Here is a 26,657-nt window from a genome sequence, read left to right on the forward strand (position 1 = left end):
AAGTGGAAGGAACAGACAAGGAAAGAGGGAGGGCAATCATACAGTGATTGAAAACAGCAGCCGGAAAGCCCAATAAGGGAAGCCAAATAAAATCGCACGCTGATCACCGCGCTAAAGCATCCACCCATCCACGTTTTCCCAAAGAAGAGGCTAAGCAACCATTCACATTACAGCATTACTAACAATACTAGCAAGTAGCAAAACTCGCGGCCTTAAAGAATTAAGACGGTCCATTCATGTCTGCCCCTTTTTGCAATCGGTTTACCTGTGCATGGCGTCCGCAGGTTCGGGAGTTTTAAATGCGTGCATTAATTGCAGAGGTGCCCGCCTCCCGGATTCCCGCTTTGGCGCGCGGCGGCGCACTGCGTGCGGCTCCTGCCCCCAGCAGCTAGACCCGCGAACTCTATCAACGTTCCATCCCCGCCGCGCGCGCAGAATTCTTCTGCCCGCTCTCCTCCGCGGCCGCCGTCTGCGGCTCCGCTGCCTGCTGGGAATTGTAGTTTCGGCCCTGCCTGGTGGTCCGGCTGCCTCGCCACTACTTCGTTTCCTTGCAGCTTTGCCCGCCTTCAGGATACCCACAACCCCCTGCGGCTGCGGGACCGGACGGCCCACAGGGTAGGCGGGGAAGCGGAAGCGGGCGGTACTCCGGCTGACTGGGAAATGTCAGCTGCTTGATTGGGGTCGGGTTTTCCTTTCCCCGGACCCCGCAGGCCTTCAGGTGACCGCCACCGCCGTCGCCAGGGAGCGTGGGTCCCAGACCCTGGACGGCTGTGGCGGACGCGGGGTTTCCCGGTCCTTCTGGACGCTGTCCGGCGTGATCGGACGGTGAGCCTGAGGGGGAGAGCGTGAGGCACTTTGGGGTCTGGGGCGGAGCGCGGGCGGAGAGAGGGGGACCCCGGAGACCCAGAGAGGCCGCCGCCGCGGGGCCCACGTCCCCGGCAGCGGAGTGGAGGCGGTGACCCGCTCCGCCGGCCAGGTGAGAGGTTGCGGCCGCGGGCGTCACACCTGTTCGCCCCGCTGCCCGGAGCTGCGTTCTCCACCGGGGAGAGGACGGCCCTTAGGACTAGGTCTGTGGACAGGATCCTTTCTTCATCTGTAAAATAGGCACTGTGGCAAGCGACGCTCATTTCACAGGCTTGGAGTCGGGGTCAAATCGGATAACGCGTGTGAAAGCGCTTTGTAGACGAAAACGCGGTTCAGACGAGAGGCGGCGGTTTAATTTTAGGGCAGCAGGAGATCACGGTGGTTCCTGTGTGCAGTGGCAACGCTGAGCATCCCCTTGCAGCCTCGAGAAGGCTCATACATGCTAACATGAGAACAAATAAGGTGAGTAATTGTTTGCAAAGGGCTTTCAGTGCAACGCTAGGCGCCGCCAGCAAAGCCATTCGGTTGCTCACTCTCAACCGGCTTCTTTCTGTTTGCCTCGCCTCCTGAAAGCACGCTGCTTTTAGCCTCTGTCCGCGGAGAAGAGTTTGGAGCTGGTTGGAGTAGAGCGAGTGCCGTACTCCGGGTAGGATGACCGTGCGAAATGCATTAGGCAAACTGTACTGTAACCGTGACCCTGGGAAAACAGTGGAAGAGAGATAAGGGAATAGCTTCCAGCCCTAATAAAAATGGAGAGGATGTATAAGGTTCAGAAGTAAGCAACCCAGCGTCATAAATATATTAGAATATTACTTAAGTATGCTGTGTAGCATGCCTTTTTATTTCTTTAAAAAAAAAAAAAAAGCTTCGATTTACACTGGAATTAAACCTCCCTTGCTTGGGTACGTGCTTGTTTCAGGCTTGATGCTTAGCTTGAAAAATAACCACCTTTTGACAGAGGAAAACATTCATGAACCTTTAGTTTGTTCCTGAAACTAGGTGAAATTGGTGTAAAGAAGGGATCTGTTCATAGATTGAGTCTGATTGAAACCAGGTGAAGAATACGAGGCTGAATGTTCACAATTCATTAAACTAATGTTACCTGGAAAATATTTTTAAATGCAGTGTTATGATTTTTTACATCAAGTGACCTTTAAGCAGTTACCTTCGCTTGAAATCTACATCCTTTTCCCTTAAAATTGCAACTCAGAGGAAATATTTTTAACATAAAAAAGTTATAGTCTCCTTCAGGAAAGTGAACAAGACAGAGGCCGCTTATAAGGTAATGGAGGAGAAAAAATAAACAAGAAAAAAATATTTAAAATACCATGATGAGAATAAACAAAGTTTTGAGGTATAAAGTAATTGGGAGAAGCCACTTTAGATAGAGATCTTATAGATAGGAAGTTCTAACAGATGGGATGATTCTAAATTTAAACATGAGAAATATCCTCATACTAGGATTTAGCCTGAGAGCTAGGGAACATTTCTAGTTTTCAGAATACTTGAAATATCTGGATTAGTGGGCACAAGGTCCTTTATAGGACTTCAGAGAGAGCCTGTCAACTTGGAAAATCAAAGTCTTCAAATTGTAGAATAGATATTTCACTAACAGTTTGCTCTGGCAGCAGAAATATTTTAGCTTACTAAAATGGGAATAATTTTTTTCTGCATTCCTTCTAATAATGGCTGTTCTCTTAGTATAGTAAGTAGAAGTTTAACGTGGTAAATTGGTACTTTAATATAAGGAATTGTGTCCATTGAAGACTTGAGATTACCGGCTACATAGAGGTTGCTGTTTGGTCTTTTCAAGAACTGCATTATGATTGCTACTGATGTGGATTATTTTGTTTTCTTGATTAATTTTATTCTTTTAACCTACTCAGCACACCCCATGTCCCATTTTAGTGAGAGAGGTATACCATATTTCTAGAAGTAGAATTGCTAGATCAGTGTCTAGGACAAATCAATTACATTTTTTTTATGTCTGCAAATGACATTAGAGTGAGTAATTTCTAGTACTCTTTAGAAGTTTCAGATAGAGTACAAAGTGACTTTGTAAATTAGGAAAATGTTTTTCATACAAGAGGCAAGAGCATAGTTAGTTACAAGATATTCAATATTAGGGCATAGGACAGGCCAAAAAGGACTAGAAATTACATTCAGCTATAAGCTATGTATATAGCTTATATGTATATATATATTCAGTAGTATATTATTGTTCTTTTTGAAAATCAAATGTGACAAAAGAGGTTCTATTTAAATAGAAGTGTGATGTGCTTTTTCCTTAGTTCCATCATAGCATGAAGTAATCTTAAGATTCGTTAGTGTTTTTTTATGTTATTTAGCTTAGGTGAACAAAAGACTAAGAACAGTTACACAGCAAGAAGTTTCTATCTGCTAATCAAATTTCAAAAGATTCCTTTTCCCTCAATTAATTTTATTTTTATTTATTTATTTTTAATTTATTATTTATTTTATTTAGTTATTTTTGGCTGCATTGGGTCTTTGTTGCTGCACGCAGGCTTTCTCTAGTTGCGGCGAGCGGGGGCTACTCTTCGTTGCGGTGCACGGGCTTCTCCTTGCGGTGGCTTCTCTTGTTGCGGAGCACAAGCTCTAGGTGCACAGGCTTCAGTAGTTGTGACGCGTGGGCTCAGTAGTTGTGGCACACGGGCTTAGTTGCTCCGCGGCATGTGGAATCTTCCCGGACCAGGGATCGAACCCACGTCCCCTGCATTGGCGGGCAGATTCTTAACCACTGCACCACCAGGGAAGTCCCTCAATTAATTTTAAAGTAGATCTAAAAGATCTACTTTTTAAAGTAGTTCTTTGCAGTTTAATACTCTCTATAATGGGCAGATTGGGGCAAGAACAGAAGGGCTCTTTCCCAATTCTGATATGCTCTGTTTTCTTTTTTACTTTCCCCATGTAGATTAGAGTCATATATTATCCTTAAGTTATGGCAACCTTAAACCTGCAAAGTTAAAAAGGCTTAGTTAAATTCTATATTAAACATGACTTTATTAGCACTCTATCTTTATATATATAAAGAAATAATAGGAGAACGTTTCTACTTTGTTCATTGAAATGAAATGAGCAAATGAAAACTGAGCAAAAGAAATGATTTAAACAGTCTAAATTGCATTGAGAAAGTATGTCTGGACTGGAGCAGAGACTCTGGTATCCTAATTGTGAGCCTGGCTCTGTAGTCAGGATGCCTCTGAATCCCAGTTTTTACCCTCTCTGTGCCATTTTCTCCTCTACTAAACAAGGATATTGACCTTTCTTACTGGGCTGTGAAGTCTAATTCAATACAGCATGTTAAGCGCTAGCACAGTGCTTGGAATCTAGTAAACTCACACAAAATATTAACTACTTGCTTTTTTAAAAAATTATTTTGTTACTAGGAAGGATTCTAAAGATTATTTTCTAATTACCGAAGTAAGTCTTATAATCTCTTTACCTAAAATCTTTAAGGATCCGTTACAATACCAGTTGTTTTCTTCTTGCCTACTTACTGGTTGCTACCTCTCTCATGCCCTGCCAAATGTGGAACAGTTTGTATACGTCCATCTTTCTTCAAAAGGGCTGTTGCTCTTTGGAATTCACTTCACCTGGTTGGTTTGCCAACTCAGCTCATTTTTTAAGATGGCTTCAAAAGATATTATGCCTTTTTTGCATTTTTAGAGTGGGAGTTGCATTCTTTTGTGGTATTCTATCTGTATCCTAAGCTGAATTCTCCCTATACCTGAAATCGTTAAACATGGGATTAATGATTATCTTTGGAAGGTTTAAATTTTGATTGGTGGTAAAGAATTGTTGACTTTCATTATTTACATCTAGTTCTGATTCTTTTGATTTTTCATTATTTGGATCTCGAGTTGTCTCCTAGTTTTTATTCACATGTCTGAGTAAAGATACATATTTAAGTTAACACAGTCTGTCTGATGAATCATTAGGTTCTAGATGGAAATTTTTAATTCAGTTCAGAATCTTAGGTTTTGACAAAATTTTTGTCCTGTTCTCTTGTTCAATTGATACCAATCTTTCCTTCCTGTCTTTTTCTTTTCTCCCCCCACCCCTTTTTTTTTTTTGAAAATATTTGGGATGTTTCAGATTCCAAAATGATCTTAACCTCTAAATTTTCTGCTTAAAGTGTGTTTAGCCTGAAAAACTATTATCAACCCTAAAATAGTCAGGAAATAGTACTCCAAGTCAGTAACATTAGCAAACTAATTATGAAACGCATTTGAAGGTAGTATTGTATAATATCTTGATGATTGGTAAAAGACTGAATTGGATTTTAAATGTTTAAAACTTTCAGAACTGATATTTTGAAAGGTAGACTGTGCCTGCATATTAGGTACTAAAATATGAGTGAATGAATTGGCATTTTGATTTTAAGTAAAATCTACTTTTGCTGCTGTGGTGTTAATGCCCACCTATGATAGCTTTATGCCTCTTTTTCATTTCTAATCACATGCAACTAAATGTGGATTTGCCTCCAAATTTTAGCATTTTCTTGTTTTATTTTTGCCTTTTAGCCTAAACACATTATTTTGATAAAGAATATCATTAGAAGGACCATTGTTGTGGTCAAAGGAATATTTGCCCTTTTGCCCCCAAGTATATTTTTGCATAGCTGCACATCGTTACAGTTCAGCAAATGATCCATTTTGATTCACCTCCATTTTGATCATTTGCCTAGAAGAATGGCATTGTCTTTCTATATGACATTTGTGTGTCAAGTGTACCTTCTTGACATGGCTTTGAGATGTGTTCTATCTCTTCACAATGGACAGAACCCAAAGGACAGATGAAGGGGTGTTTGGGCTATCTTACAGACCTAGAGAGGTAATCCCACTTTGTCACGTGAGGCAAGGGGAGCAATTTCTGTGAACATGAACATCATTTTTTGTTTTATAGGAATGAGTGTGGGCCCAAGCTGTGCTAACCACAGAGAATGAGAAACAAAAAGCATTTGGTATCCATCCATTCATGGATTTTTTGGGGTTGTGGGGGAAGACCATTTAGGGTAAAGCTATGCTTTGAGACCATTGAGGCGACTAGTTATCTTCTGGAAGCACACAGTATGAAGGAGGTGGAGATTAGCAACTAGCATTTATTGAAGACCTACTCTGGAACTCCTGTTGGTGTTTTACTTTTATAACTCACTTGATCTTCATAGCAACCTATGTGAGGTGATCATATATCCTCATTCAACAGCTTAAATTGCATACAATTACACAATTATTAAATAGAGGTGGGATTTGGAACCCAGGTTTACCGTAATATAATAAAACATTTGTGTTTTAAAATAGTTGTAATTCTAGGCACTTGGTAACACTACAGCAAAATTTTTCATTGTCTAGTTGCCATGTGTTTTACTTTCATATTACTACACTGACTTTTAAATAGTATTAAAATGACAAAAAAACCCACTTATCATTTGAAATTAAAAGCACACACATACAAAGAAAGAGCAAGAAAGAAAATAGAAGTCATCTCTTTACTACGTTGTGGCACCACTGTTAGCATTTTGATGTATATTTGTCCATGCATATATGTGTGTTTCTTATGTATCCTCCCTAAGGTCCCACCCATGCCCCTTTTTACATCTCTAAAGTGTCCCTCTGGATCTCACCTTTCTTCTGGGCTGGAGGAATCTGGTGGGCCCCTTTAATCATTGTCTGTAATGGAGTCTTTCTGTTAGGTGGTCCTTGACTCAGACACAGATCCCTGCTCCCATAGGTCATGGCCAGGTTAGCAGGATTAGTGATTTATGAAACCCTTGGCTGCTTTTGTCAAAAAGGTAATGGACAACAATGAGACTGGTGGACATTTTTAAGACTTGCTGAACTATTTAGTACAAACATTTAAGTTGTTTCTATGTTTTTATGTTTAAATCATGCTGCTGTGAAAAATAATATTGTAGATAAATCTTTGTTCCCATTTTGGTTTTTCTCTAAGTTATTTGAAGAAGTGTTGCTAGGGCCACAAGGATATATACCTTTTTTAAGTTTTTTGATACATAGTGCCAAATTGCTGTCCACCCTGGCAATGAGGGTTTTTTTTAATACACCAAACTTGAGTTGTCCAATCTTTATTTTTATTAGATTTTAATTGATAATTATTTTATGAATTTAATATAAATAACTAAATCAGATGGAGAATACAGCACCCCTAGCTTTGAACAGAAAATTATTCAGCTGAAACAACTAAAACAGGCTATAGGAATTCGTAAAGAACCTTGGAAACTACTATCATTCTGGACAGTAAAAAAAAATTCCTTATTTGAAATTAGGTACAAGGTCAAAGATATGTACTTTAAAACTATTATTTTCTCATCTCAGGTTAGGGAAATCCCAACTTTCATTTCTAGTTTCATGGGACCCCCTAGGCATAACCTTGTGTCATAACAAGGCAACAGGTGTTCAGTTTGAACAGAAATAAATGGTGTGATGAACAGAATAATAGACCCCCAAGGATATCTATGCTTTAACCCCTGTGGAACCAGTAAATATGACTAGATTATCCAGGTGGCCCCAATAAGATCAGATGAACCCTTAAAAGCAGAGCTCTCTTCAAGCAAAGGGCAGAAGAGAAAGTTAGCAATTTCAAGCATGCGGAGGATTTGACAAGCCATTACTGGCTCTGAGGTATATAGGGCTGCATGCAAAGACTAGAAAGAAGCCTCTAGAACTAAGGGCAAATGCTAGCTGACAGCCAGCAAGGAAATGAGGATCTCAATCCTATAACCATAACAAACTGAATTTTACCAACAGCCTGAAGGAACTTAGAAATGGATTCTTCCCCAGAGTCTCCAGAAAGGGGCCCCTGCTGATACCTTGATTTCAATATTGAGAACTCAGTTGAGCCACACTGTGCCTAGACATCTGACCCACAGAAACGATGAAATATCTAACCTTCAGAAACTATGACACGTGGGTGTTGTTTTAAGCCACTAAGTTTACAGTAATTCTTTACAACAGCAATAGGAGACGAATACACTGAGTATGGGAAGAGATGTAACCAAATCATTTCTTTATACTAGAATAAAGGGTCCATAATTCTGTTTATTCACTATAACATTTAAAAGTACTGACTATGAATCAGACTGAAAAACTGACAGCTGTTGTAAAAAAATTAGTAACTAGCAGCAAGTTTATAACTGATTGTGTTGTTTGCTTATACCCATAATCTTATTACGTAACTATTATCGATGTTTCCACATATTTCATTGTTGTTCATTCATTCTTATTTTTATGCATGTTATGTAAAAATCTGTGACTCTAGTTTTTCAGTTAATGTTATGGTAGTTTTCTAATGTTATTGAATAATCTTAACAAATATCATTTCTTATACTTCAATAATAGTCCATCAATGGTTCTGCCATGCCTTAGCATTTCCTTGCTAATCTCTGATATTCATTCTTTTTTCTATGGTTGTCATATTCCTTGCACTGGACAATTTCAGGCAAAATAAATATCTAGGTCCAACCATAAAGGGATTTTCATATGATAATTATATTAAATTCACATTGAGTGATTTTTTCTTAAAAAAGCTGTCTCTTAAAGATGGTAACAGTTTTCATCAGCACATTCTACATCGAGCTGTCACCTAACCACTTAATCTATTCTTGACTTAAAAATAAGATTTGACTTAATGTTATTGTGATGGTACAAGTTGTTTCTTTGAAAATGAAATTTGAAATTTTGAGTAGTAGTAATGAGCAGAGTTATAAGCCTTTTGACTTGTAATAAGTATTTGTAAAATCAGTTTTGGGGACAATAACAAGAGTTTTACATTGCCTTTGAAGTCAGCAGTAATAAAAAAATAGTGTATATACTAAAGCATACAGTAATGTTTTTTATTCATTGGCCTATTCATTCAAGAGATATTTTTTGAATAGGGACTGTATGCCAGACACTGTATTAGAGACATGGGGTACAGTACTGAATAAAATAGTCAAGTCTCTGCTCTCATGGAGTCTGTGTGTGTGTGTGTGTGTGTGTGTGTGTGTGTGTGTGTGTGTGTGTGTGTGTGTGTGTGTGAGGGGGTGTTTTCAGGGAGACAGTAAAGAATATACATTATATCAGGTGGATAAGTGCTTTGAAGAAAAATATAGCAGGATATGGTGATGGAGAGTGACAAATGGGGTTCAATTTTAGATATTTAAGAATGAAAATATTGGTTGAAATCCACAGAGGAATGGAAAGAAACTACTTCAATAATATAAAGGAATAATGAAGTAAATAGTTTATTAAATGTGGTTTGTATTTGTGTTATTCCATATAGAAGTATTTCTTATGTAAATTTAAATTTAGCCTATTAAAGTACCCAAATTTCTTTATTCTTTTAATAACTAGTTTTGGTTGGAGATGTTTGTTAATTTGACATATTTTATTGATTCTACCTTATTTTATTTTGGTGGGTTGCATCATAATCTTGATTCTCTATGTTAAGATGTTGGTTCATTCCTTGGGATACTGTAGTTAATCCATAGACAAAGAAAAATGCCTGACATTGATTTTATAGAGGTGGAAAGCACATATATTTTCTTCAGTTAGTGAAGGTAAATTATTTTATAAGAGTAGAGAGACATCAAATAAACCATTTTCTGCTATCTGTATCATCAACATTTATAATTAAAAATATTTTTGAATGTATGACTTTATTCAGTAATCACTGATAAATCTTTCTGCCTATAAAATAGGTGAAGTAACTTTAAAGAAAATAAGATTTGTGTAGATAGATGGAAAGTGATGAGTATATTGAGTATATTTTGTGGAGCAGTAAATGAATAAGAATTTCAGGTCCCAAAAGTTAGACAAGATGAGGACGAAAGAAAGAAAAATACTATTTCAAACAAAGGAAACGTTACTTTCAAATGGTCTGTCTCTTTCTGGCTCTCCCTCCCTCTCTTTTAGAAAATCTTAAGTAATGACTATGGGTACTTAGAAAACTTTATTTTACAAAATATCTAATTTCCTAGAATCCAGTCACTAGTGTATTTAATAGAAAATATTCTGTTAGGACTTATAATATTAAGGAACAAACTTCAAGTGATGCTGTATTGAAACTGTTCATATCTAGTATTCTTACTTTGTAATATTTTTGGAACTAGTGTGGTTTTTGCTAAAATGGTTTTTTTTCCTGAAAATGCAATTTATGTGAAATTTTCAACATATGATTTAAAAAATAAGACATAAGTACTTGAGGGTAGGAATTATCCTTTTTATCTTACTCATGGTCCAATGTAAAGCCTGACAGTTTTCTAAAGACTCTATTAGTACATTAATAAAAAAATAATTAGGAGATTTCCAAGTGGTCATTTCCTATGTTAACACTTTTTTTTTTTTTTCCCCCCCAGTTTACAGATATGATCCAGGCCTGTATGTGAATTACTTTGGTTAATCAGAGCAAACATTGAATAATGAGTGGTGCAGCTTTGGGACTCGAGATTGTTTTTGTCTTTTTTCTGGCATTATTCCTACTTCATCGATATGGAGACTTTAAGAAACAACATAGACTTGTAATTGTTGGAACACTGCTAGCTTGGTATCTCTGCTTTCTAATTGTCTTCATACTGCCTCTGGATGTTAGTACGGTAAGAGGTGAAACTGATTTTCACAATTTAAAAGGCAGTTGTAGTCATACAGCATGTTTGAGATATGTTTTTAAGACAACCAAGTCATGTAAAAGTTAACTTATATTTTAAACTTAAGTGTTACTCTATGAATTTGATCACTAAAAAGCATAGCCAGGAAGGTACTTTTGGGTAGATAGGTTGATACACTTCAGTATCCCTTAAGTACTTGGTAACTTTTTGGTTTTCATTTTTAAACCATACCTTCATTGCTTTAGACAATATACAACCGGTGCAAACATGCTGCTGCAAACTCGAGCCCTACTGAGAGTAGCAACATTACAGGATTGTATGCAGCTGCTCCCCCGGTTCCAAGGTACTTTCTTCTTCTTTTTTTTTTTTTTAATATTGTAGGGGGCAATTTGTTTAAAAATTGTCAGTTTTTACCATCTGGATTTTATATTTATAAAAGTTTATCCTCATTCTCTATTCACCTCCCTTCTTCATCCTTTGCTAATGGACTTTTAATTACCTTGTATCTTATTTAAGTTTAAATCTTAAATAAATTTTAGATATTTATTGGTAAACAAGGCCTTTCAGTAGATGCTAATGAGAAGCTTGGAGAAGGCCTGATTTTTTTTAGTCCCTTACTAAGAAAGTGACTTCCAAAAGCTATTTTTCCTCTCAGCCTCTCCCCTATCAAAAAAAATGGGGCATGCATTTTCTCATTTGCCTTAATTTACAAGGTTGTAATAAAGGATGAGGATGTTATTCTGTATGTAGGATATTCCTTTCATATTGCACATCCTTTGATATCATTATAGTTTTAGACTGAGAATAAAGTTCAAATTATCAAAAGGTTATATTGAATTCATATCAAACTTCCAAGTAAAAAACCAATAAATATTGGTTATAGCTTTTACCAATGCTTTAAGTAGTATTCACATGCTTCTTTATGCAGCTTTTATTTTTTTTAATCAAAGCTGGATAAGGGTAAATTTTAAATGCAGTTGTTATTCCCTTTTGAAGAACCATTGTGGATTGTTGGAAGCCCTTGGGCTAAAGGATAACCTTACAGTCTAGGCAGGCTGACTATTACTGGAAGAATCTATGGGCAGATACACATATATTCAGAAACTTCAAACAGAATTATGTATAGATGCTGGCATCTATCTCCATAAGAGATATGCTATATGACTGATGAGTTAGGGTTCCAGTTTCTAGGAATTAATCACCTAACGTCTTTCTCTCCTTCCTGCCATAACCAGCCCCACAAATGGGGTGAGTGTATTTTAAAGGTAATCAGCAACCCTAAAGGTAACCAAATCAGAGATTTGATTTCATGATGCATTTGCTTTTAAAGACTGTCACTTTATTAGTCTATTAGAACATTCTATCCTCTTTTTACTCTATGACTAAAAAAAACACTGAAAGTTGAAAATTTAAACGCATTCCTCTTTAAAACAGTTTTATTCCCTTTTTGTATGTTTTTCCGACAGTGAGCTTTGAATTTTAAGTTTCCTATGAAATTTTACAAATTAGAATCAATAATTTAAAATCTGAATGTAAGTGAACTTTGCCACGTACAAATTAATTGTGCAATTCATGTAAGTAATCATTTATGATTAATTGGCTTTAAATTGTTATTGAATAGCCCACATCCGTGTTTCAAGCCATGGAGTTATATTCCTGATGGAATCATGCCAATTTTCTGGAGGGTAGTATATTGGACATCACAATTTTTAACATGGTAAGTGGTAGTGAAGGATAAAATTTTTGATATTTTGGCTAAATTTTTAAAAGTGATTATTTTTCCAGTGAACTTTCATATTTTAGAATTTATTCAAGTGTCATTATTTTTTCCCTTAAATCTGTAACCTGTCTCTTTCTGCTCATTCGGGTCTCTCACATCTTAAAAGGAATGAAAAGAAAAAGACAAACAAGAAATAGAGAACAGAAACAAAAAATTCTCCACGTCACCATTCCCTTTAAGTTATTGCCTTCTCTCTGGACATTCTTCAATTCAGTTTTCTTCAAGTCCCATTGTTATATGAAACTGGTCTCTTGCTAAGGTCATCATTATCCCCTGGTTTTCTTTCTATGTGCTTCTCCCAACCTTCTGAATTTCCTTTATGGGCTCCATTTCTGTGGCGCATTTCCTGAATGTTGGTGTTCCCTAGGGTCCCATCTTTGGTCATCTTGTTATCTGACTCTCCCTGAATAACTTTAATTATAGCCATGGTTTCATTAACCTGTGATGCATTCCAAATCCTTCTTTCTACCTGATATAGCTTTGTCTTTCTGCTGTGCTCCAGACTCATTCTTTTTCCACTGCCTACTGAGCATTTTAGATATTATGCGGGTAACTAAGCTCTAAAACTGGAGGTGGTGAACATTGCAAGAGAAAAATCACATAGCAGAGTATAGTGCCCCTGTAGCATGTTCACTGAACTTGACTAGGCCCTCAACACTGCCAGACTTTTCATCTTTTGTTTCTCTTGTCTGCTTGCTCTTCATTCTCCACAACAAATCTTTCCAATCACTACAAACCTCAGCTCTTCCCTTTGTGACTCTCTCTCTCTCTTACATCCTAGAAACAATCGCCTTCTCTCCTTGCAGATGACTTGACTTCCTGCCTCCCAGTGAAAAAAGAAGTCATCAGATGGCAGCTCTTTTCAGCTTCTCACCAACAAACCTACCTACCTACCCATCCTTTCTTTCCTTCCCTCCAAGAATGGAAGAGTCCCTCCTCCTGAAATATGGACCCATCCCCTTCAGCTCTCGTTACTTATACTTCTAGCTTCCAATTTCAACCAAGCATGTACAATTCTCTCATCCTTAAAAACAAAACAAAACTGTTTCAAATCAGAACCCTTTCCAGCTTTCTATCTTCCCCCTCAATGATCTACTCATCACAGCTGAATTTTTTAAGAGACACTTTTTTGGGTATGAATTAGTACAGTAAATTGCACAGATTTTGTTTAGTTTGACTTTTTTCAAAGTGAATACACCCATGTAATCAGCACTCAGATCATGATATAGAACATGAACAATATCCCCAGAAGCTTCCCTCATACTTCTCTCCCAGTCATTATGCTCCCCAAAGGTAACCATCATTCTGACTTTGATCGCCATAGATTAGTTTTGCCTGCTTTTCAACTTTATAAATATGGAGTTATACAGTATGTACTTTTTTGCCTCTCTCTTTTTGCTCACATATTTGGAAGATTCTTCTATGTTGTATGTTTCAGTATTCTTTTCTTTTTCATTTCTGTAAAAGATTCCATTTTGTGAATATACCATAGTTTATCCTACCCAGCCAAACTTCTTGAATTGTCTGCCTCAGTGTCTCCATTTGCTCACTGCTTACCCTTTCCTCAACCCATTGAACCGTATTTTCTACCCTCCCTTCTCCACTCACACATACAGGCTCTTAATTTACTTGACCTCTTGGCAGCATTTGATTCTATTGTTTTCTCTCTCCACTTTCAACTACTTTCTTCTCCTGGTTTCTGCTCCATATATTCCTTAGTTTTCTTCTGTAACTCTCGACTGCTCTCTCAGTTTCCTTTGCTGGTCTCTCCTTCTGTTTGTCGGCCTTTCCTTTAAAAGTTGATATTTCTCAAGGTTCCGTCTCAGATCTTTCCTTCTCATTCATTCTAAATCAGTTTTTGTTTTTTTTAATTTATTTATTTTTAATTTATTTTATTTTTGGCTGCGTTGGGTCTTCATTGCTGCATGCAGGCTTTCTCTAGTTGCAGCGAGTGGGGGCTACTCTTCATTGCAGTACACAGGCTTCTCATTGCGGTGGCTTCTCGTTGCGGAGCACGGGCTCTAGGCGCGAGGGCTTCAGTAGTTGTGGTTCGTGGGCTCTAGAGTGCAGGCTCAGTAGTTTTGGCGCATGGGCTTAGTTGCTCCGTGCATGTGGGATCTTTCCAGACCAGGGCTTGAACCTGTGTCCCCTGCATTGGCAGGCAGATTCTTAACCACTGCACCACCAGGGAAGCCCCTCATTCATTCTATATACTCACCCTTCCAGATCTCATCTACTGATGTTGTTTCAGTACCATAGATATGGTGATGACTCTAAAAGCTACTTCCTGTGCATCTTCTTTGGGATGTGTCCTAGCTACTTCAACATCAGTGTACTGACAGCCACCCTTCTCGCCTGCTTCTTACCACAGCACCACCCCTTACCCTCTCTAAATAGTTCCAGTTTGGTTCCATTTAAGTACATTCTCCATGTTGAAGCTTTATCAGTGCTTAGAAAACTAAAATTTGATCATGTCTCCTTTCCGTTAAAGAAAATGATTCCTCATTATTCTTTGGATGCAATCTAAATTATTCGTAAAAGCATTAAAGGCCTTTTTTTAGATTCATTGTAAGTCACCCACACTGTTGTACTCTCTGTTGGTCATTGTGGCCTCCTTTTGCTCCCAGGAATGTGCTTTGCTCTCCCCAAAATTTAATATTAGAAAAATATTCAGCTATCTATTATAGTTTGGTTAGTATTAATTATTACTCAAAATCATATTTATTCATGAAAAGAACCACACATTAAAATTGAGATTCACATATTTTCAGTATTTTGAGATTATACAGACATGTCAAGTGTTTTTTAATCATATTTTTTCTAATCATCCAGGATTCTGTTACCTTTTATGCAGTCATATGCAAGATCGGGAGGGTTTTCTATTACTGGAAAGATCAAAACTGCACTGATTGAGAATGCAATCTATTATGGCACCTACTTGCTGATTTTTGGAGCGTTTTTAATTTATGTAGCTGTAAACCCACACTTGCACTTAGAATGGTAAGAAAAACCATGTTCTTAACATTGTTTCTGTGTACATTTGCATCTTTTAAAATTAATTTTTCTCTCATATGCAGGTAAAGAAACATTTCCTTGAGAAACCTACCATTATATGTTTTATAGAGTCCCCCAAAAGAATATCATAATAATATATATTACTAAGAAGGAAAATATGGAATAACATCTTTGAATATATATGTTAGACAAGGGACTGATGCTTTGTCTAAGAGCTATATGTTAAAAGTATTAACTCCCATGATTTTTTGATAGACTTTCAAATTTTGTGTATGACTAAATACCTAGATTTCTTTCTCATTGGGACTTGTGAATATTTTCTTTTGTTCTGACTATAATTTGAGGGCATATTTCTCTTTAACTTTGGATTTATCATTGTAATAAAATTGAAATCTGTATTATACTTGTGGTCTATTATAATATACGTGAAGAGTCAGAGCTGAGAAGTTTAGGAATGGAGTAGCAATGATAATCCTTACTGTTGCATTCTTGAGGTTTGCGTGCATCTGCCTTAAAACAAGTTAAAATTTTTTCAGGCTTAAAATTTTTTTCAGGCTTCTCTTGGTTAGTATTAAGTATGAAAGCACCTAATGAAAAATATATTTTCTTCAGGATAATTTTTGCCATGAATTTTCCTAGATTCTAATTTTAACTATAATACAAGCTGTGTTTCCTGTGTTAAAGTCTATTTCTGCAGTCACACTCTAACTTTTCATTAAAACACGTTATCTGCTGTTACTAAAAGAGTAGCTGAGGATTTGAAGGTCGAATTTTTTCATATCAAATTGGAGCCATCTTGTAGGGCAGTTGTTTTCCGAAAAACCATTTAACACTAGTTAGTTCCATGTGACATTTTTGTTGCAAAAATTGACCTATCACAGCTATCTGCTTATGTTTTCTTCCTTAGGAACCAGCTTCAGACAATTGGGATAGCTGCTGCAAATACATGGGGTCTTTTTCTTCTGGTGTTGTTGTTGGGGTATGGCTTGGTAGAAATCCCTCGGTCATACTGGAATGGAGCAAAAAGAGGTTATCTACTTATGAAAACTTATTTTAAGGCAGCCAAATTGATGACGGAGAAAGCAGATGCGGAAGAGACTTTAGAAGATGTCATGGAGGTAAGCAAGTTTAAACCGTAGAGTCAACAGTCATCACGTTGTGTGTATCTCCTTTTGGATATACTGTTGGTTTTGTTGTTGTTGTTGGCACACTGATGGGCTTTAGAATAAAAATTTGGTGATGTACAGTTTTTAAGGATGTCTCATCATTTGAATGACTTCTTATTGGCAGTTCAGCTTCATGAGATATCATCTCCATCTTCTAACCGAAAAAGATGCAGGGAGAATATATTCATCAGTGCAGGGTTAATGCTTGTTGTCTTGGGGTAACTTTTATTTTTATTTTATTGTTTTGGCCGCGCCAGGTCTTAGTTGCGACACACGGGATCTTCGTTGAGGCATGCAGGATCTTTCGTTGAGCTGCGCGGACTCTTTGTTGTGGTGCACGGGCTTCTCTAGTTGTGACGTGCGGGTTTGCTTTCTCTCGTTGTGGTGTGCAGGCTCCAGGGCGCGTGGGCTCTGTAGTTGTGGCGCGTGGACCCTGTAGTTTGTGGCACGGGGGCTCTAGTTGAGGCACACGAGCTCAGTAGTTGTGGTGCGTGGGCTTAGTTGCCCCACGGCAGGTGGGATCTTAGTTCCCTGACCAGGGATCAAACCCATGTCCCCTGCATTGCAAGGCGGATTCTTTAACACTGGACCACCAGGTAAGTCCCCTGGGTTAACTTTTAATAGTTAAAAGTTAAGACTCAAAAGTTTCCCAGATTCGATGATAAGTTATATGCTTACCGTGACATAGTAGAAGTGAAAATAGAAATTAAAGGATGCATCTTCCTGAAAGTTTGACCCAAAGTAATCCCACCAAGTATGGAAACCTCTTTAGAGACCAATATACATGGGAATTTGTGTCCCTAAGTTTTGTTTCCTGTCTGTAATCTTAATAAGGCACTTCATTTTACTCACTTGTAAAATTCATATGACTTGAACCAACTTCACAAAGTTGTTGAAAGTATAAATTTCAATAATATACACACAAAAAATACAACAAATTATAAAATTTTGCTGTTTAATAATTTCGTTGTTGATTTTAAAAAAGACTGTAGTCACCTCAAATTTTGCTCTTCTGGGCAAATATGCTATTCCAATAATGTTATTCTTCAGCTTAAAACCTTATGTTGAAGGCTTTCGTTCACTTTAGAGTAAACCAAAATGCTGTAATGTGGCCTACCAAAACATGATTTGGCCCACGTCTAGCTCTCTCTTATCTCTCTGTCTTCCCCATGCTGGTCAACTTTGGTTCCTCTAACTTAATAATGGTGATGATAATAGCAAACAAGTATGTAGGCAAACAAGTATATAGAGTCACATATTTGCCTATGACTTTCTAAGCACTTTATATATATTAATACATTTAATTCTCAAAACAACCTTATAAGGGAGATTTTTTTACCCTTGTTTTATAAATGAAAATGAGACACAGAGAGGGTGAGTTTCCCATGTTCACATGGCTACTGAGTGATAGAGCCACTGTGTGACTCTAGTTCATGCTTTAACAGGGATCGGCAAACTTTCTGTAAAGGGCCAGATAGTAAATATTTTAGGCTTTCTGTGCCATATGGTCTCTGTTGCAACTACTCCGTCACTGTAGCATGAAAGCAGCCGTAGACAGTATATCAATGAATGAGCAATGGATGTGTTCAAACAAGAACAGATGTTGGGCCTGATTGGATCTGGTTTGCTGACCCCTGCTCTTAACCGTTACATTCGTTGGCACTCTATTCTGTCTTTGAGTATGCTATTCCCAAACTTTTGGAATGCTCATTTCTCCAGTCTCTTTAGCTAACTCCTACTTCATTTTCAGGTCTCAACACAAGTGAGAATTCTTCAGCGGAGTCTTCTGTGTTAGTTTCCTGGGGCTGCCATAACAAAGTACCATGAGCTAGGTGGTTTAAACAACAGAAATCTATTGTTTCAGAGCTCTGGGGGCTGAAAATCCAAGATCAAGGTGTCAGCAGGGTTGGTTCCTTTAGAGGGCTATAGGGAAATTTGTACCATACCTCTCTTCTATCTTCTGGTAGTTAACTGACAGTCTTTGGTGTTCCTTGGCTTGTATTATAGATCTCTGTCTTCATATTCGCATGATATTCTCCTTGTGTGTCTGTGTCCAAATTTCCTCTTTTTATAAGGACACCAGACAGATTATGGGCCCACCCCATTCCAGTATGACCTTATCATAATTTAACCAATTATATCTGCAACAACCCTATTCCCAGATAAGATTACATTCTAAGATACTGGGGCTTGAGACATCAATATATGATTTTTGGGGGAACACAGTTCAACCCGTAACAACTTCTTTGGTCCTCCAGATTCTTAGATACTCAGCAGCCATTTTTAAGTGAATGAATAAATGAACAAAAGAATGAATACTGATTCTTTAATTGTGGTTGAAAATTTTTATGTTGACTTCTCAGCATTTATTTATAAAATGTTAAGAACTGTAGCAGAAGACATTGATTCAAAATATAGGAATAAATCTCCTATAAATAATACTCTATTACATTTCCTTAGGCATGTGGTGGATATTATTACATTTTTCAAAAGAAGTTAATTTATATTTGGTATTTTTTATATTTGAAAATTTGAATTTTGAAAAAAATATTTGTAATAAAATAATTAAAAGGAGATCATTTAAATTTGATAATGTTCCCCTCAAAAGTTGGTATTAAATACAGTTGTTTCAGATTTAAGGAATATGGATTTCACCAGTTCATTCAAAATTCCTTGACCAAGTATAAATTAAATACAGTTTATTATTTTAGATCTGGATCTGCTAGGAGGAATCTTCAGTGTCTGAATAAAGATAGATTTTGTTGTTGTTGTTGTTAAATAGGAGCCCTCTACTTAGAAATAGGATGTAGAAAATTAAGGATTGGAATTGATACCTTCTTTGCTATTTTAGTGTAGGTTTAAGGTGTGAGGGATTTAAAAAATTTTAGATAAGAGAAATTTTTCCATGTAAATAAGAAACCACTCTTTTTATTGAATATATCTGATGTAAAACATTGTGTAAATTTAAGGTGTACAAAATGTTAATTTGATCCATTTTTATATGGTAAGAAACCACTCTTTTCTTAATGGATCTTTTGAAAATAGCAGCAAGTCCACATACATAGCAAGAGAACTCTGGACCTTTTTTGCCCCCTCAAAAAATGCATGATTTAGCAGGTATGAATTTCTTTGTCCATATGTTTAAAGGGAATTTGGGATCCTTCCTGTTTTTCTGAATGTCTGAAAATTTATAAACTTGTGGAGAAATTTTTTTCATCATTTTTTAAATACCTAGTGTCTTCCTGCCATGTTAAGCACTATGTGGAACTGGCCATTAGGGTACTAACTGTCTAGAATAGAAAATTGTACAGTCCCTCACAGCATGTGATAAATGCATACATGCTGTAAATGATACATGCTCTAGTGTAGAGAAGTTTCACTTAGAGGAAGAGGTGAAATGGAGGAAGTGAAATATGACCTGGGCCTTGAAGAATGGGTAGAATTTTCATAGCTGACAGCATTCTGGTCAGGTATCAGGAGGTTTTAAAACCAAATTAATTATGCATAAGATAAAAGATAAAGTTTATAAGGTTTGAAAGATAGATAGCCAGATAGCAGGGCCTTGAATGTTGGACTCAAAAGTTCAGAGTGTATTTTGAAAGCAGTGAGGAATCATTGACAGCTTGCATGCAGGGAAGAGACATAATCCTGTTTGTGGTTTAGGATAATCAATCTGATGGAGGTGGGCAGAATAAAGCATGGACAAGAATACTGATAACTTAGTTTGAGAGAAAACTTTTAAAATACACTGGTTTTGAATACATCTTTTAAGAGATCACAATCACCTTTTTTTTTTTTGGCAATTACTAATTATATTTTTCATCTATCCATAAAATCTTCCAAATGCAGTTTTATAAAAACCAGTTTAGTGTTTTATGATATGTTTTCTGTGGAGTGAATGTATACATCTGTGTGTCTGTTACTTTTCTTTGAAGCATTAATAAAACTTATAAGCCATGTCAAACCATTCAAAAAGAATTTTTGCTAGATGGCCAGAGGTCACCTCTACCTGCTGTCATTTTTCGAGGTAGAGGATTTGGAGAGGGACAAATAGCTACTTATTCCACTGAAAATTGCCTTTTAGTCTGACTTGATATATTTTGTCTGGTAAAGAATTGATTGGGCACAATAATGACAGAGTTCAAAGTTATGTTATTTGATGTGAAGAAAATAAGCTATTATTTCAAATACTTTCCACACTTCATAAAAATTATGAACCTTGAAGGAAACTTAAATTTATAAGATATAGCAGATATCAATGTTTCAGTACTTGCTTTTGTTTAATATGCTAAAGAATTTAGAGGAAAAATATGATTTTCATATATAATATATAATCAGACTGTATAGTTTATATTCCAAGTTATGCTAACTAGTCAACAAAACTTTAAGGTAGCTTAGAAGTGGAAGAGTGTAATGTAGTGATGCTTCAAGCACCTTTTAAAAACCCAAGTCCTTTTATTCCATTTTTAGGCCTTACTCATTGACCTCAAAATGAAATGTTATTAAGGCCTTCTGGAATACTTTGCTCTTACCCTACAGCCTGATCAAGCACAGCGCAGACCCTTGCTCTCCTTTCCCGTTAGTCACTGGAGTTTCTTTTCCTAAAACTCCTTGGTCACTTCTGCTTGGAGGCCTTGGTACATGCTGTCCCTCTGTCTGGAATATTCTTGCTCCTCCCTTTGGTCGGCTGACTCCTATCCTCAGTTTAGCTTTTTATCTCAGTTTAAATAATCAGTTCACACTAGATTATACAGCAGTTTTCACACCATTTCTATTTGAATAATGTCTGTTTTCTTCACTAAACTAAGCTCTTTGACAGGAGCAATGTCTGTTGGTACAGATTATTCATGGGGTCTGCATATTTTAAATTTTGATGGATATTGCTAAATTATCTTGCAAATAGGTTATATCACATTTTACTGTGTATGGGGAAGCCTTTTCCCCCGCAATCTTACCTCATTACATGAGAGCAATTTTTTATAATTTTACAGGAAAACTGTCCTCATTTTTAAAAGTTGTAGTTTTTTTAGTGGGATTGAACATCTTTTCAGATATTTATTGGCCAATTGCATTTCTTCTGTATCTTCCCATTTTTCTTTTGATTTTTAAGAGCTCTCCATATATTAAGGATAGTGATTTTTTTTCCATATGTGTTATATTTTTTCACAACTTTTTCTATATGCCCTATGGTTTCCCTGCCCCCCAGTTTTACATCTCTTAAGGCCATCCTCTACCCTATAATCAGAATGTTATTTTTAGTATCCTGGTTGGTTCACTCTTGCCTCCCAGCCTTTGAACATGCTGTTTCTTCTTCCTAGAACAGTGGTTCCAACTTCTCAAAAATTTCATTAATATTATAGAATATTGTGATTCTTTTAGAACTACTGAGTCTAAAGATTCCCTTCTCTAACCCCTTTATTTCTTTCATATGCTTTAAATTGTTGATTTAATTATCTCATCACCGCACTGCAATCTTAGTGAAAGACTTATAACACCATGTCTTCCCACTCCACCCTCCAGTGTGGATTGTGGTGACCTTACATCTAGCACAGTGCTGGCACATAGTGAACTCTTAATTTTAAAAATGTGGAATGAATCAGTTGTGACTGCTGTAAAGTACTCGCTCATTGGAAAGGAGCAGGTGCTTTGTGACATTTTTAGCCTGTTCTGCTTCCTCTGGTTTCTCTGCTGTATTTTAGATAATGAGATAATTGAGCTCGAGGAGCAAGATGGAGAAACGTAGTCCTGTTCTTTTAGAATCGCAGTTTGCCTGATCCTTCATGACTTTTTATAATGTTTATTCATCTTTGTGTACCAAGTAAACAAATGGTAAGGCAGTAAATCTAGAAAGTTATAAAAAGTGTGAGGGTATAGGTATAGCTGTTCTATAATTTTGTGTTTTTATTTGTGTTCTTAAGAGTTTTTATTCAGAGAATAGAACTTTATTATATGCTGAGTAATTTGGGTTGGAACTAAACTTGTGAGAATATATATAGTACCTAGAGCATCCTGATTGGAAACATCTAATATACAGAAATGGAAATATTTTTATTTCTCTTACTGTTTTCATAGGAAGTTCGTAAAGTGAATGAGAGCATCAAGTATAACCACCCACTGAGAAAATGTGTTGACACAATACTTAAAAAGGTAATTAAATAATATTCTCATCTATTTTCTTTTGAAATGTAAATTTATATAATATAATATTATAATAAAAGCATCAGAAAAGTATGCAAACAGCCTATGATTGAAGTCTTCCAACTCCTTTCCATTTTCATGACAATATTAACCATAAACCCCTAGTAATTTGTACATAGAATTTGTTCTTTTGTTACTATAGGTTTAACGTTATTTATTAGCAGTGTTTTCCATTGAAATGTGGCTATAGAGGTTATGTTAAATAATGTAAAATTATTGCCGTGACACAGTGATGGAGATGGACCTTTATAGGTTGTAAAAGTGTCATTAAATGTGGTCACTAAAACATATTTCCTATAAGAAAATAAATTAGGTCCTCAATAATCACTTTTAATCAGCTTTGTACATGGTATTTTACAATATATTTCATAAAATGAATGACATTATGAGATATTTAATACAGATATTTAATAAGAAACCATACAATTAAGGTTTTGATGCATTAGTATTGAATTAGAGTTATTCATATACTTCCAAAAATGATTATTCCAGAAATGAGTTCCCCAATTGTCTTCTCTGCAACCACAGAGCCAATGAACTATTCCTTTTCTTGTATTTAGTTTACTTTATTTTTAAAGACTTGTATGTAAGCCTTTATTTTTTTATTGCGGTAACATTGATTTATAACATTATATGAGTTTTGTGTGTACAACATTATATTTCTACTTCTAGATACCCTATACCATCCTTACCACCAAAAATTTATTTTCCATCAGTCACCATACAGTGGATCCCCTTTACCCATTTCACCCTATCCCCCACTACTACTCTGTTCTCTGTATCTACATGTTTGTTTTTTATTTGGTTTGGTTTATTCATTTATTTTCTTTCTGTTTGTTTGTTTATCAGCTTTTTATATTCCCCGTATGAGTTGAATCATATGGTATTTGTCTTTATCTGACTTATTTCACTTAGCATAATACCCTTAAGGTCCATCCATGTTGTTACAGATGGCAAGATTTTATCTTTTATTTAATGGCTGAGTAGTATTCCCCTGTATGTGTGTGTACCACATCTTCTTTATCCATTCATTCATTGACGGGCACTTAGATTGTTTCTTTATCTTGGCTATTGTAAATAACGCTGCAGTGAACATGGGGGTGCAGATATCCTTTAGGATTAGTATTTTCATATTCTTTGGATAAATTCCCAGAGGCAGGATAGCTAGATCATACGGTAGTCATAGGCTTAATTTTTTGAGGACTCTCCATACTGTTTTCCATAGCGGCTGCACCAATTTACATTCCCACCAATAGTGTATGAGGGTTCTGTGTTCTCCACATCCTCACCAACACTTGTCATTTCTTGTCGTTTTGATAATAGCCATTCTGACAGGTATGAGGTGATAATCTCATTGTGGTTTTGATTTGCATTTCTCGAATAATTAGTGATGTTGGACATCTTTTCATGCACTTGTTGGCCACCTGTATGTCTTCTTCGGAAAATATCTATTCGGCTCCCCTGCCCATTTTTCAGTCAGGTTGTTTGTTCATTGTTGAGTTGTATGAGTTCTTCATATATTTTGGATGTTAATCTCCTATTGGATATTATCATTTGTAAATATATTCTCTCATTTGGTAGGTTGTCTTTTCATTTTACTGATGGTTTCCTTTGCTGTGCAGAAGCTTTTTAGTTTGATATAATCACATTTGTCTATTTTTGCTTTTGCTTCCCTTGCCTGAGGAGACATATCTAGAAAGATATTGCTAAGACCAATGTCAGAGAGCATCCTGCCTATATTTTCTTCTGGGATTTTTATGGTTTCAGGTCTTACAGTCAAGTCTTTAATCCATTTTGAGTTGATTTTTATGTATGGTATGCAATAGTGGTCTAGTTTCCTTTTTTTGCATATGGCTGTCCAGTTCTTTTCCTATATTTTAAATCTATTATACTAATTATTAGCTAGTGCTCCTTTTGGTTAACATGAGAATCAATTCTCTAATCATTTCTCTTATATTTGCTACCTTTTGAGATCTATTCAGGGAGGTTAACCAACTTGCCCAAGTTCATAGAGGTAATAAATGACTAATAGTGGGATAGACGACTTCAAATCTGGAAGATGTTTGCAAGAAAATTAGATATGCTCAAGAATGAAAGATTTTTAATAAAAATAAAATTTTTATCTTTTTTGCAAATAAAACCTCTAAAAATCTACTCATTCCTTTTAGTGCCCTTTAGAGTATCAGGAAAAAATGGGTAGGAACATGGATGATTATGAAGATTTTGATGAAAAACATAATACCTATCCAAGTGAAAAGAGTCTGGTAAAACTACATAAACAGGTAACTTTATATAGCCTTTTTACCTTCTGATGATTTTAGTTAGATTTGTAATTACTGCCCACAAAAAAGGAAGTTTGAGTGAATGTGTATCAGAAACTTCCTTTGATCCTGTCCTTATCATTATTCTTTGAAGTGTTTTAACTTCGTTTTTCTCGACATGGTTACTGTTGGCATTTGGGGAGGGAGAACTATTCACTAAGCATAAGTGTTATTTGTATTATATAATATTAACATCCTTGACTCCACTCAGTAAATGCCACGAGCCCTTTCCTATTGTTGTGACAACCAAACATGCTCCTTAGTGGGGAGTTGAATCACTGTTGGATCAGAACACTGACAGGTATACCCCTGCTCTCTTTGTCAGGTGATTTATTCGGTTCAGAGACACCGTCGAACTCAAGTACAATGGCAGATTCTTTTGGAACAAGCATTTTATCTAGAAGATGTAGCAAAAAATGAAACTAGTGCTACTTGTCAGTTTGTTCATACCTTTCAATCGCCGGAGCCAGAAAATAGATTTATTCAATATTTTTATAATCCTACAGTTGGTATGTAATTTGATGTACATTTCAAAGTTTAATGCTGATAATTTTTCTGACAGAAAGTGTATATTTTCACCAATGCAGAGTTGAATTATAATTGTGTTATTTGACTTATACCATATGGTAATACTATGTATTTGATAAACCTCCCCCCAAAAAACTATTTTACTTGTCATATAACATATAAACTATTAGCCTCCACTCTTTCTTCACAGATAACCAAAATTCTATGCAAAATATATGCAGTACATCAAGCATATTTTGTATACATAATATATACTTAAAACAATTAGAATTTTAAGCAGTTTTATATCACAAACGTGGATCTCTTCTTTAGTCTTGACATACTACTAAAATGTTCCCTTAAGATGTCCTCTTTGATTACTTACATTTATTAGTCTATATACAAAACCTACATTCAATAGTCATAATTATTTTATTCTCCTTTATGATTATTTATGACACTTTCTTCAAATGTTATCAAATTTAGTATGCAGAACTGAATGAAAATACCAAAGTGTCACAGTATTAGAACTTCTGTTTACCTTATTTATTCAAATAAACTGTTAAGTTCACTTGATTTTCTTTTACATGTTTGGTCTTGAGTATGAAAACATAATGGCCATAACAAATGTCTCAATGAAGATCTTTTTTTTAATTAAATAAAGGAATGATATGATACTTGTTTTCATTCATTCAACAAATATTTGAGCCTATATATGCTATGAATTGTTGGGTGCTTGGTATATATCAGTGAACAAAAAAGACAAAAATTCCTGCCCTTTCAGAGTGAGAAAAACAGGCAATATATACATAAAGGTATGAACAGAATGCTGAGTAGGTAGTTGGCTATAGATATTGGAGTTCAGGGAAGAAGTCTGCTCTGCAAATATAAATTAGGGTGTCATTAATGTATAGGTGGGCCATGGGTTAGGATAAAGTCAGTGAAGAAGTGATGGGATAGAGAAGAGAGAAAACCTGAGGACCAAGCCTGAGGTACTGCCAATTTAGACATCAGGTTGATGCGGAGGAACCAGCAGAAAAGACTAGAAAAAGAATGGCCGGTGAGATAGGAGGAAAACCAGGACAGTGAAATGTTCTGAGAAAAAAGGTGTATAAAGTACCTTTTCAAATGTTTCAGATAGGGAGATTAGTATGACTATTAAGACTTGACAATGGGATTTCAGA

General features: G+C 36.2%; 2 protein-coding genes across 8 annotated transcripts in view; one reads left to right on the top strand and one right to left on the bottom strand.

Annotated features, from left to right (window-relative positions):
* Positions 1 to 557, bottom strand: part of SKP2 (S-phase kinase associated protein 2) — a 60,329-nt gene extending 59,772 nt beyond the window's left edge. Inside the window, exon 1 of one of the 2 annotated variants that reach the window (XM_082453825.1) lies at positions 266 to 519. In XM_082453825.1, coding sequence (XP_082309951.1) covers positions 266 to 309 — 44 coding nt within the window. In that variant the 5' untranslated portion in view covers positions 310 to 519. Of the gene's footprint in view, positions 1 to 265 lie in introns of both variants that reach the window. The other variant, XM_082453824.1, reaches the window with a different exon arrangement.
* A 60-nt stretch (positions 558 to 617) lies between these two features.
* LMBRD2 (LMBR1 domain containing 2) overlaps positions 618 to 26,657 on the top strand; it is a 56,340-nt gene continuing 30,300 nt past the window's right edge. For 5 of the 6 annotated variants that reach the window (XM_082453766.1, XM_082453762.1, XM_082453767.1 and 2 more), the window contains exons 1-9: positions 832 to 1,326; positions 10,238 to 10,474; positions 10,732 to 10,829; positions 12,108 to 12,203; positions 15,099 to 15,266; positions 16,189 to 16,399; positions 22,520 to 22,594; positions 24,814 to 24,927; positions 25,292 to 25,475. In XM_082453766.1, the coding sequence (XP_082309892.1) occupies positions 10,301 to 10,474; positions 10,732 to 10,829; positions 12,108 to 12,203; positions 15,099 to 15,266; positions 16,189 to 16,399; positions 22,520 to 22,594; positions 24,814 to 24,927; positions 25,292 to 25,475 (1,120 nt within the window). In that variant the 5' untranslated portion in view covers positions 832 to 1,326; positions 10,238 to 10,300. The other variant, XM_082453764.1, reaches the window with a different exon arrangement.

This window comes from Balaenoptera physalus (assembly GCF_965194825.1).
Source record: "Balaenoptera physalus genome assembly, chromosome: 3".
NCBI lineage: Eukaryota > Metazoa > Chordata > Mammalia > Artiodactyla > Balaenopteridae > Balaenoptera > Balaenoptera physalus.